Below are 13,449 nucleotides of genomic sequence, written 5' to 3'. Positions count from 1 at the left end.
ATAAATAATATTTCTGTGCCATTTGAAAGTTGGTTTGATTTTTTTAAGTGGCATAATCAGTACCTGTCCTTCCTATTATGCGAGTATGAAAGAATTCATGAAATGTGGTTCATTTTTGTATTGCCAGTGCTAACAACAAAATGAAAATAAAACCTTACTTTGCAAGGCATAAAACTTCACTGCCAGCATTTCATCCTAATGCATCTGCCCAAACCAGAAAGGAGAAAAAAGCCACTCTGATCTGCACACTACATTAACTACAAATGAAAGGCTGTTCCCATTCTTTTTCATAGAGCTTTTCATGGATAATCATTAATGTCTCATCTTAATAACTGTTCTTCACTTTACAGTAATGTCATGTTTAGTAGGGAGTCATTCTTTGGATCAAGCCTCACAAGAAAACTTAGGTATATCCATTCAAGTAACAGTTGAGCCTTATTCTTTTCATATTTCTTGCATGCCATTCTCTGCCTGCACTCTCTGTTTTTACTACAGTAGTTCACCTAACCACCATCAAAAGTAAGGGACAATAAGACTTAAAAGTTATTAAGCATAAAAAGAAAGTTGCATGACCTTGCAAATAGTTAATTGTTCTGCTGTTCAAAAAACATGGGATGTTATTCTGACTCTCCCAATTATCTGCTTAGAAACAGGTGCTTTTCTCTGTTTCCATAGAATGGAAATGAAACTAGCCTAGTCTGCAAATCATTTTGAAATTTACTGTGAGAAAGATACATTACAAGAGCTAAACTCTGTTCCTTATGCAGTCCCGACCCTGCCAACACAACTCATGCAAGTTACTTTGGATTTGAGTTCAGTGGAACAACATCTTTGCATGTGTATTTACAGGTTCTAGTTCAGCAAATGTAAAACAAGTGGATGCTTTTGACCATCTGAATAAAGTTAGTGACATGCTTAAATATCTTGCTGAACTGTGACCTAAGATGTGGGGCAAGAACTTTACCTTCCTGCAAAGAGACATAATTTGTGGCATTTCAGGAATATGAAAGACACATCATTAGAAACAATATTTTGACTGAATTGCAAAGTATTTTACTCCATCCCACACCTTGCTGTCATTCAACTTTAGCTGGTTGTTCTCATTCCGACTTCATTCCACAAATATCAACATGAAAACATCAACATGTAACTCAGCTTTTCTAGCTGGAACTCTTCAGCTTTTGAAAGCAGCAAGCAAAGCATTCCATTTTTTCATTTGATGATTGGCCCATGCAAAATAGTTAAGAGACTGATTTTGCAGTTCGATATGCTTTCTAGTGCTTGATACACGATATGTTCACTTCAAAGCAAAAAGTACCCACTTTCTACCTACAATGGCTGCATCCATTGGTGAAAAATATCCATCCTGTTTTCACAACGAATTGGATTTGGATTATTCTTCCCATAGATTTATGTGACATCGTTTATTTTCATCCATCTCCAACCCCTTTAGAAAGTGTGGATGAGAGAAGGGGCTAAGCAAAGGCCCTTAGTGTGTGTAAAGGCTCTTTCTTTTTCTGAAGGGCAGCAAAGTTGAGCTGAAGTTTTGACTTGTACTCATGTTTATGGGCAGATAATCTGGGTGGTTGGTGAGTCTGGATTTTGAGTCATACCCACCCTTAAATACCAATGAGGACATACACCACCAATTGACTTAGAAGGGATGTTTCCTCCTCAGACATTAGAAACCTGCAAATTTAGACCTCAAGATTCAGGATGCAAAGTGAAGTCTTTAGTTTTCAGAACGCTGTAGTCAACTATTTTGAGAAAGAACATTTTTGTGAGATCCTCCCTGAAGAAAAGAATGCTACTCAATAAAAGGGAAAGCTGATTGGCTAAAGTTTAGAACTACCTTAGAAGTGGAGAATGTTCTTTGTTTTATCTTAAGAAAACTCATGGACTCTCTGAGATCAGTTGAACATGTTCACTGCAGAATTCATGTCTGTCACAGCATTAGTTTCGTGCTAATTTCTATTAGGGTGTTCAAAGGAGAGTACAGAATACTTCTGGAAACCTCATTCAGAATGTTTGATTTTCCAAAGCTAAGTTCACCCATATAAGTTCAGCTGATAAGGTACAAAAATACTGGAGTAAACATGACTTCCTTCTACTTCCAGTTACTTAAGGCTAATTACATCTAGTGATTCTAAACTGTGAAAAATATGGAAAAACTTCCTGATTATCATTTGTCCGTGTTAGCTGAAAGTGGCAAATCCATGGCAGAGGGCTGTTTGATTCACTCTTAGAATTAATTCACTATTTTTCTCCTCATACATTTACCATTTGTTTATGAAATTCCAATACTAGGAAAAGGATAGAGAGGAGAGTATCTGGCTTGCATGATGGGTTGTAAATGCATTATTTCTTTGCATGACTGTTTCTGGAAAATATTTCTAGTTCAGTGGTTCCCACTCTTTATTCTGAGCAAGGGTAAAACATGTGCTGTAGAAGCCAGCCTTCTCTTGTATATCCAGCCACCAAATTAATCTCCCAGTTGGTGCAAAATAACTCCCACTGCTCTCAGGGACCAAAAATTTAAGACCTGAATTTTCCTTTAGGTAGGAAGAAACTGTCTGCACTGCTTTCACTTTCCTCCCTTTCTAGTGATCTGTATCTACCACAGAGTTAAGGAATTCTCATCCTGGGTCCCATTCCAAAGACACAGGGTTTGGAACCCACGAGGGAGAGGATGCACTAGCATGCAAGACAAGCAATGGCAGTGTATCCGAGCTAGTCAGAGAAACTACCCTGCATTTTTGTCAGCATGTTTGGGATGGATTTGGATCTCCCCAGTTTCTGGAACCATGCTGGAAGTTGAGAATCATATTTTATTGAATGTAAGGAAGCTAAATGAAGTAGCAACACTGTACCAAGGGGAGGAAGAGTAGCTAACATCAGGAGGAGTCTGAAAGACTAGCAGCAGCACATGAACCTGTGGGTGGGAACCACTGTCCTAGCCCCTCTCATGAAAGATCGTGTGATCTGCGCATGCTTCATGCCCTGGGACTGAGCCATGCGCATGCTGCTTTAATGAAGGAGATTGCGTCATGAGAACAAATGTTTCCTCAGTGCTTTTTAAAAGATCAATGAAAACTAAAACCCCAGCAGATCCAGATTTCATCCCTTGGAAATGAGAATAAAGTCCTTTTTTTTTCCTGATGACAGATAGTCGTTATCTGGAAAGAAGCTTGGGTTTTGTTTTGGGTTCTTTTGTATACAACACACGGTTGTATATTTTGATGTGAAGCTGATTAATTATTTTCTGATGATTTTACTGCTCTGGCTGCCGAATATGAACACAATTGTCTATATTTGTTGCATAAACATACTGTTATGAATCTGAATGTTACTTTAAGGGTTAATCTTCAGGGTTCAATTAATGAGGAGGGCTTCAGCTCAGGTAACTTAGACTAGAGACCTTCTTTTTAGATTACTTCTCATCTAGATCATTCTGTAGTCAATAACCAGAGCCAAGTTGCCCAAGTGTAAAGTCATCCCAAGCTGAACCACACTCTCCTCACTCACTGGTTAGGGTTGCTGATTCCCACTGATTATAGAAATGGGTCTAAAGAGTAATCATAGACAGGATGTTTAACTTTTTTAACAGCTTTAGACAGATCAGATGGGTTCTAGCTCCTAAGCCTAAAATGCTAAAGCAACAGTCTTGGGAGACCAGTTTCTTCCTAAACTGACACTTGTCAGCAGGGATAGCTGAGAAACTCTCTGAAAAGAGAATTTGGGAATACTTTCAGTTTGTATTATCTACCTTTAGTCCCATCCCACTGAAAAAAACACCCACCCCACAAATGAGTGTGCCAACATATGCAGTGGAAAGTGCCACTGCAAATAGGTACGGTTTTGTGCTGAATGCAGAGGAATATTTTGTTCTGATTTTATCTGTGAGGAAGATATCCAATCTTGTTCAGTCCTAGTCTTGCATAGCTCTATGACAGATTTCTGCATATCTTGCTTATATTTCTGTCTTCTACTTAAAAAAAAAAAATTGCTAGATTAATATTCTGGGCACTTTGCATCATCCACTGACCCTTTTCCTTCTGGTTTGCTCCCTATAGATCCTTGCCTCACTTTAAGCCTCCTTTTTTTCTGGTATGCCAGGCAGGCACTTATCACAGGAGTTTTAAGGGGCAAACGCTGGGACAACTGGATATGTATTTTGAAGAATTAAGCAAGTTTCTGGAGAGAGAGTCAGAGGCCACATGTAATGACAACTATATTATTTTAATGTAGTACTAAATGGCTTTTTAGAAACAACAGAAGTCTTTTGCCTCACCTGTTTTTCTGCTTCTTTGCCTTTCAGGTTCTGTTCCTTAAAGATACTTTTCTCTTGAGAGCTTCTCTGTAGTGTTACTAACTCAACTCTTGTGACATTTAGAATGTTGCTCAAAGCCAGTGCGTAGTATGTGACCACTTGACTCTTCCTTTCATTTGAGATTCATCTATCAATCATCTATTGTCAGTGACCTGTAAACCCCCCACCTGGAGAAAGCTGATCTCCACAACAAGCTGTTGCACAATTTTTCCAGACCCAGAAACAAGCTTTGTCATGGATCTCCTCATCCTAAACCTTTGGTTTCTTCTTTCTTTGATCTTATTTCACAGTCTCCTTCAGTTTGCAAAGATTCAGGTTGTGCATGCCTCATTGCTCCTTTTTCTTTATATTAAGGAAGTGCTGACTCTCACAAGCTCACTCTAACACCTTCAGGCCATCAATTTATATTGCCTGGCTGACTCTGTTATCACTTAGCTAGATTTTTGGTGCATTTCTTTGCATTTAAATTCTTTTCAGTGTTGTGCTATGATTCTAGACTCTTTTTGACCATCCTTCTCAAAATTAATTCCTCCTTCAAACTTTTATTTTCCCTACTTTATCCAACCAAAAAACCCACATGTAAATCATTCTGTTGACTTTTACTTCCTCACCTTTATATTCCATGCTCTTTCAAATTTGCTCATTAGCTATCTTCTCCTGTATATACTTGTCCTATGTATGGCAGCTGAGTGCTTGAAGAATCCAAATTTCACAGAGAACTGAGACATTTGTCTTGTAAAGCAATACTGCTCTCAAATGTGGCTTCTGAAACAGAGAAGTGAAAGTGATGCAGAAAAGATAGTGCAGGATTCTCCCAGACTTAGTAGAACACAAATCACCTGCTGGGACTCTTCTCCCACCATCAGTTCAGCACCAACAGAACCTTGGTGGGCAAAGCAGATCAAGATTTCACCCCAAAAGCAAGATCGATGGAAATAATTTTTAAAATTAGTTCTTAAGCCCAAACATGAGACTGCCCAAAACATATTTTGTCATAGACCAAGCAGCATCTCATATTTTTCTACAAACAAGGAAATAACCCCTGATTTTTGCTCAATATATTTTTCTTCACTTTGTGCATCTTTCCCCCATTCATCCATGAATTCTTCAGGAAATTACATTAGGGCAAAGTCCAAGTAATATAGATATCATTCATTTAGACTGTTCTTATTCTTCACTCAAATCCGCACTTTTATCTCCTGGAAATGCTGATATATCAGGACTAATTCTGTGTCTCCATACCCAACTCCTTCTTAGTTGCCACTTCAGTACTCACACACACATGTGCACTTCATGCATGCAATGACAGGGCAAGTGTCTGGATTTCCTAGGCTGCAGAAATTACATTCACAAGTATTTTCATATCAAAAAGAAAAATCAGAGGGGTTGAAAAATCTTCCTACCCAAAGGTTTAGTGCTTGCATCTTTTCTGACAGGGAAGCCTGTATTTCATTACTCCCTGGGTCAAAGATACATTGATCAGAAGCAGATAGTGAAGATGAGGACCCCAGTAATTTATGGGGAAAAAAACCAACACAAAAACTTGCAACAGCTGTGATGTTCAGTGCTCAGACAACATCTGTTGCGGTGGAATACTGCAACAGACAGAGCTCTGAGATAGAAATAGGTTCTCTTTCACACTTGCAAGGTCTGCACACATCTCCATCTTTGTGCACTATGTCCCTGCACAGTGGACCCTACCCCCGTTTGCCTTGCCTGCCAGCAGGTTTAGTGGCTGCAGGTGAGCCTTCTGCACAGATACCTCACTGAAGACCTGTAACTCTTTCTCCTGGTAACCATGGCTGTTCATCCTTCAGCTCTGCTCCCACCTGTGGCTCTTAGACACCTGCTAGCTATAACAGCTTCTTCCCTCCCCACACTCAACTTGCTTGACCTGGTGCCCCACACAGAACTGCCTCTTGTTCATGTGGGCACAATTTACCTCTCCCTAGACCTGTATCAGCATCCAGGAATGTGTTAAAAAGCAGGCTTTCATCCCATGGCTTAGACCTGCTTGCTTTTTTTTTTTTTTCCCCCAAATGTGCAATTAACAAATATTTGAGCAGCAAAGTGAACAAGCAAATCAAATATTTATACCATCTATCGCCTACAAAATGTTAAGAGTATATATAAGCTGATATACTCACTAGAAAATTTCTTTTCTGTTGCTCTTTTCAGTGGTATTAGTGATTACCTTTAAGACCGTTACAGTCATCAGGTTGACAGAGGGATTAGTGATGCTGGTAAAATTGCAGGTAGATGAAACTCTATCTCTGTGGTGTCACTGAAGGACAAATGTATTCAGGCAGTAAATCTCTAAGAGGACAGATAGTGCAAGGAATCATCAGAGGAATAAAATTTGTCACTTCACTACAACTCATCATGGTGGAGAGAAAACAGGGTAGCCTGTCCTACCATGTCCCTAGTCAGTGCTTGGCAATGCCTTGCCGGAGTTTTGCTGGTGATTTATTTGGTTCACAGCACATCTGACTTTATTTTATTCTTGGCTGAGAGAGTTGGGATTGTAATGTCTGGATAAGAGAAGGTTCTGGGGAAACTTGAAAGCACCTTCCATATCTAAAGGGAGACTGCAAGAAAACAGGAGAGGGATTTATAACAAGGGTGTGTAGTGGCGGGATGAGGAGGAATAGCCTCAAACTGAAAGAGGGCAGGTTTAGTTTAGACTAAATTCTTCAGGATTAGACTAAATTCTTAGGATTAAATTCTTCATTGTGAGGGAGGTCAGGCACTGGAACAGGTTGCCCAGAGAAGTTCTGGATGCTCCATCCCTGGAAATGTTTTAAGGCCAGATTGGATGGGGCTCTGAGCAACTTGGTCTAGTGAATGACATCCCTGCCCATGGCAGTAGTGTTATTTCATGTCTTAGTAATAAAACTACTGCTTCAGTTGTGCTACGTGAGCTGAAGCACTGTGATACCTTGCACGGAGAGGATAGCACGACCCTCTGGTAACATTTTCAACATTGATACTAAAAAATGCTCATAAAAGCAGTTATCTGTGGAGCTTAACTGTTGTTTACAAAGACGTTGATTTATTATGGTAGCCCCAGCAGTGTCCTTGTATACAAAACAATTTTTTAGCCCATTATATACTTAAAGCATCATGAAAACAAGTTAATAGTGTACCAAGGAGGAAAATGATTACTTTTGCTTATTTTGTAGCCAAAAGCTGGGTCTCTTGGATCGGGTTCGTGGTACCAATACTAAAGGAAAGCTATTTACCCCTCTGAATGTAGATGCCATTGAAGAAAGTCCTTCAAAAGAGCCTAAGAATGTTGTCTTGAATAATAAGGAGCGTTTTCGCACTGCATTCCGAATGAAAGCATACGCTTTTTGGCAAAGCTCGGAAGGTAGCCCATCTGTGTTGATTTCTTTCTGTGCATCTCCTGTTCTCCCCATTTTATTTTGTTCCTTTGCATATTCTGTTGAAGGTTTGTGACTTTTTGGGACAAGCATATTTGGTACCTGGTCTTACATGGTATGTTTGGGGAACCCCAAGAAAAAGTGTCGTGGAGTGCAGGCAACACGGTGCTAAAAACAGCAATTGATATGGGATAAAGCCAGTGCTGGATTCAGCCTATTTGACCCGGAAAAAGAGGGCACACAGGGTAGTCAATCTATATCCCCCAAAAAGCACATACCATCGTGGTTTGGTTTATTGGCAAGGATGCTATATTAAGGCAGCTCCCTCCTGGACTCCATCCAGCCCTGCAGCAGCCTGTGTCCAGGCATCTCAAATATGCCTTCACTGCCATCTCATTAAACGTTGTTTATAGAGTCAATGTCTTCTTTCCTCCCCCTCCCTCCCCAAGCTTGCTTCCCCTCAGGGATTTCCATTGGATCTCCACGCAACATTACGGGGCATTGTTCCTCTCAGCTTCCCTGAGCATACATTTTCCTCTTCTTGCCTATAACATCTAAGTTAACATCTTTAAATAACAGTTTCCCCTTTCTTGTGCCAGCTGGCACCAGTGCTTGGTGGACATGTTACCATGGATGTAGCCTGGGTGTCCACACAGGGAATGTGATTTTCTCCTTCATGAAGGTACATGAGCTCCAGGCAGTGCCAGTGACAGGAGAACTTGGCCTGTGGCTTCTACAACCTGTTTTAGCCTTTATGTAAAATAATTTGGGCAGAGTTCCACTGGAAAGGAAGAAAAGTTCCCAGTGTTTCAGAAATGCTGGAATCTGAGAGGAGACCCTTGAAGGAGACCCTATGTCCTACAGCTGTCCCAAAATAATTAAATCCTTTTCAAGACCTGACCAGAGAAAGAAGAATCTCTAAGAGATATTCCTTTATTAAATTGCACTTACTTTATGTAGTGCTTTATTCAGCCAGACATCCCTCTAAACATTGTGTGGTGAGATGTTCACACAGCTGTTTTTTTCACCTGCTTTGCAGATGCAGGAACAGGGGAACCCATGGCAGAAGACAGAGGCGACAGTAGTGATTTCCCTATGGAAGATATGATCCCCACATTCAAGACAGCCATCCGAGCTGTCAGGTAAATGTCTTTTTGAATGCTTGTGCTTCAGGATATAACATTACCATGTTGCTACATGTTGATTCACTGTTTCTGTTATTGCTTTTTTTAGATGCAATAGATGAGATAATTCTAATGTTTTCAAAAATGTGAGATAGGCCCTATTCAGTCTGTTGAAAGTATGCAGAAGGGAGAAAGTTTTTCAGCAACGTTGACCACATCATTTTGTGAGATACTCCATAGTGTATTTATTATAAAATAATATTGTGTACTGTTCTTTGTTAAAATATTATGTGAATATGGTATCTTGCTCAATATAGTGACTAATATTTATATGAAACTGGAATTTTTGCTTAACAAAAACTCTGGGCTGACTCAATTCTTTATTCACAATTGTATGAGTGTGCAATCTACTTTTCAGTTGTCATATTTTAATAGATGCTGAGGTTTCCACTTCAGCAGGTTTGTGACATGTGTCACCTCTATTTTCATGTCACAAGAGATTTTCCCTAGGTTAGAAAACTCCTAGTAAGCCTTGGTCATATGTTTAGCACATCATTCAAATAAAATTAATTCATTGACGTTCTGTTATCCCTTGATTTTTTACTCTCCTCCCTTGAAAAATGTCCCCATGGGAAAATACTCTGCTTTCATTACATTAATTTCATTAATTGCTCTTTGTTCCAGAAGTTATTAATTTTTGCGCCAGGGACTTACCACCTTCCAGGTGAAATAGTACAAGTCTGGAGTGTCTCACATTTATCTTAGTAAAACTTCAGGGAAGATGGTTATAAAGATATAACCATATATTTATTTGCATATAGCCATGATATGTACCCTCCCAGTTCTTTTCTAATTGGGTGCAGGAGAATCACTTACTGAAACTTCCAACCTTTCTTAAGGCTGCTGAAAGCCAAGTCAGACAGGCTTTGCTCATGTTACCCATGACTGCTTCCCTCCCATTGGAAGTTTCTTCATCCCTATGTCCTCCATAGCTTGCTTTCCCTTTCTTTCCCTGATACTGGCTTGCTTTCAAACAGAGACACATTATTATTACTTTCAAAAAACTTCTTTCCCTCATCCTGTCCAAATCTAATTGATTCATGCAATTTCCCTTTAAACTCAATCAGGAGCCAAGATTTTTTTTTCTTGTGTATTGTACCCAGATCCTGAACATTAATTGGGAGTAATTCTTTCAGACAAAACCACTTACTGGATTTCAGGGTCATGATCAAGGAGTTTTTAAATTAGAATTGCTAACATCGTGATCCTTATTTTTTATTTAAGTCTTTTAATATATAGTTTTGCTGTTATCATATGTATTTTGGGTAAAATAGGCATAGATATAATTTTGAAACCTAGAAAAATTTATAGGCAACAGAGGTAAAGAATCAGCTGCCCTTAAAAAATTGTAATAGAATTATCTTTGCTAAATCAAAGTTTATACAGATTTTAAAAACATTAGAAAACCCACAAACCTTAAATAAAAAGCAAGTCAGAATCTTAAGATGACAGCAATTTCCCAGTTCAGACCAACAAGTACCTGGAGATTCTAGTGAGAATTAAACACCCAGAAACCAAGTCTAAACCAGATGAAGATTTCATTATTTAAATATGTTTCCTCTATTTGTTTACTCTACAAAGATATATACATTTTAAGTAATGTATAAACAGAAAAAGATGAAAAGAAAGAATGCCAAACATTTTTCAGGTGCTCTGGGCAGCAGTGTTTCTTGTTTTAAGAATTCTGTTACTAATTTCTTGGTAATTTTATAATAATAGTAATAATAAGAGCAATTATATTATTATCATTACAACAACAATAATGTGATACAGCTGTTTTCTTCAAGGACACTTCAGGCTGTTCTAAAAATTTTTCACCTCTTCACAACCTGAACTGCTGCTAATTTCTTAACTTCCACAATTGTATCTGTTTAGCATTTCCTATCCAAAACTTTCCCCGGTGCAAAATTAAAACCAAGATGAGAATGATTCAGCATTGCATGTATCGTAAATTAGCTTTATAATAGACTGAAGCATAAAAAAGCAGCTTCAACTTCACAGCTTCAAAATCTCCTGCAACTTGTGTTGTTCAAACTCCAACTGTGATTCTGAAGCTTTAAACTACTTGTTTTAGACTATTAATTAGGAAAAGCCAACTATTATGAATTTTCAAATGTGGAATGATGTTATAGATTCTCTGTTTGTATTTTATTGCCTTGCTTGGAAAAAACACACTCAATTTCCAAACGCAGAGAATTCATCCATATTTTGATAAAACTGGAAATTTTCATCATGGAATTTATATAAGAAACTAGTATTTTTTTCTGTTTATTATGCAGAATACTACAGTTTCGTCTCTATAAAAAAAAATTCAAGGAGACTTTGAGGCCTTATGATGTAAAGGATGTGATAGAGCAATACTCAGCAGGGCATCTTGATATGCTTTCCAGAATAAAATACCTTCAGGCAAGGTAAGAATCTTAAAGTAAAGGGGGAAAATGTATAGCTTTCCTGGCAAAACACACCTGGCCTGTTTGTGTACAAGGCCACCCAGAAACTATGTCTTTGCATAATGTAGCTGGTTCCTGGGAAAACCTTTTCCCAAGTGAGTAGCTAGCAGGGATAACTGCAGCAAGAGACCACTGGCTCAGATGTAGAAGAAGGACATCAGAGTAAAAAAGCCCTGTGAGTTTTCTTGACCTTGTTTGATCAGGATCAAGTTTCTCTCCTCCCCATTTTACAGATGGTCAATTAAAATCAATAGTTGCTCTCCATGAGCTTTTCCTTGGGCTGGATTCTCTGCTGACCTGTACCTAGTGAAGCACACCATAAAAGTACAAAAATACATCAGCACAGAAGGTTTCACATCCCCTTCACTTAGGTGTAATTGACATATCTGAAAAAAAATTGGAATTTCAGGCCTCATTATTCTTGTGTAATCTGCCTCCACATCTGTTTCCACACCGAAGTGGTTCATTGTTATGTGCCTTTGAGGCACATCTACAAAACTTTGTGCTGCTTGTACCATGAGCCATGAGCCCAGGCCAGAGCTTGGGGGTGTAAACTTGTGTGGGGCTGAGCCCACGTGTGTGCAGATGTGTGTGCAGATGTGTGGAGCTGTCTGTGCTCAGTCTCTGCTCAGCACATTCCCTGAGGCCCTCAGTGACTCTGAACAGCAAAATGCCACATAAACACCTTCATTTCTCTCAAGAATGGGCTGACGGAGTGCAACTCCTGCTGCACATTTGGGCCTTGTCTGGACTTATTTTGGCTTTGTAAGGCTGAAATCTTACTGAAATCTCTGATCTTTCTGCTGAACTTTGTAATTTCTTATTTCAAAGTGATTTTCCATGCAGTGGGCTATCTCTTTTTCAAGTATGCAACATGTCTGTCAGCAATGCCTGGGGACCAAGCCAAGATCTAGCTAGCCTCTTGAGGCTTGCCTGGAGCTTTTTCAAGTTACATTTTCAAAACTCCATGGGGCATTGTGAAACAATGCAAGGTATCTGCATGGGCTGTCCAATAACACAGATAACTGGTCTGTGGATTAGTGCTGATTGATATGTGGTCATTTTGGGGTGTGGGCTGAATAAACAGAGACTTACTTGCACCTGAGCAGTTGGATGTGACAAATGAAAGAATATTCCATGCAGTAAAAGAGTGTAATTACATGTGCTGGTCCATTCCAAAAAATCTTTCTGCTTTTGTGCCAAATAAAAAAATCAAGCAAGCTTCCTTGTGCAACTTCATTTAAAGTTATGTTTTTCAAGACAAAAGAATAATTAGTAAAGACAAAAATATTGCTGACAGTTAGAAACAACAACTGACAGAATGTTATTGGTTTATTAAGAATGACAGAAATTCTACCTTTTGCCAAGTTCTGTTTTTCAGTACCCTGCACAAAATTTGATGGGTCTCCTGCCATTTTTAAAAGCAGCTGTTATTGGATATTTTTTGACAATCACGCTGTTTGGTTCCTTCGAAGGAAAAGAAGTCATGTGTTTCAAATGCTAAAGTTTGGAAACAGTGAGCTAGAGAATTATTTAATTACCATTAAATTACCAGGTAATTGCAATTCAGTGCATTGCTTGTGTACCCAGAAGAGAACAGATACATCATGACCTTCAATATATTACCAAATCAACAAGTGCTTCCTTTTTGAATCTTTGCTTCAGAGATGCACAGCATATTCTGTCATGTGATAGCATTTGGAGAAGGACTTACACAGTTGAACTCTTCTTTTTTCCAGAGTAGATATGATTTTTACACCTGGACCTCCATCTACTCCCAAGCATAAGAAATCCCAAAAGGGAGGAGCTTTTTCTTACCCTTCACAACAGTCTCCCAGGTGAATTCTTTTATACCTAGTACTTAGCACAGCCCAGTACAGAAATGAAAAGTTAATTCATTCCAATAAGCATGATTTTTGTTCATCCACTGTTATAGTAATGATACTGAGAGAATATGTTGCTATGAGATACATATGGGTAAACACTGAGCCAGAAAGTCACTAGCTTCCCTAAGAAAAATGTGTGATGGAAATCTGAACAATGACTTCTTAATTGTCCAGCTCACCTTCTCCACAGTTTGAAAATATGGTTTTAAATTAAAT

The 13,449-nt window shown here is 38.8% G+C and overlaps 1 protein-coding gene across 4 annotated transcripts in view; it reads left to right on the top strand.

Annotated features, from left to right (window-relative positions):
- Positions 1-13,449, top strand: part of KCNQ3 (potassium voltage-gated channel subfamily Q member 3) — a 203,728-nt gene that overhangs the window by 181,684 nt on the left and 8,595 nt on the right. For 3 of the 4 annotated variants that reach the window (XM_032133668.1, XM_032133643.1, XM_032133661.1), the window contains exons 10-14: positions 351-407; positions 7,513-7,700; positions 8,753-8,855; positions 11,177-11,308; positions 13,087-13,185. In XM_032133668.1, coding sequence (XP_031989559.1) covers positions 351-407; positions 7,513-7,700; positions 8,753-8,855; positions 11,177-11,308; positions 13,087-13,185 — 579 coding nt within the window. The remainder of the gene's footprint in view (positions 1-350; positions 408-7,512; positions 7,701-8,752; positions 8,856-11,176; positions 11,309-13,086; positions 13,186-13,449) is intronic. The other variant, XM_032133653.1, reaches the window with a different exon arrangement.

The sequence above is a fragment of the Corvus moneduloides genome, chromosome 1 (assembly GCF_009650955.1).
Source record: "Corvus moneduloides isolate bCorMon1 chromosome 1, bCorMon1.pri, whole genome shotgun sequence".
Lineage (NCBI taxonomy): Eukaryota > Metazoa > Chordata > Aves > Passeriformes > Corvidae > Corvus > Corvus moneduloides.
This window is presented reverse-complemented; position numbering and strand designations above follow the sequence as displayed.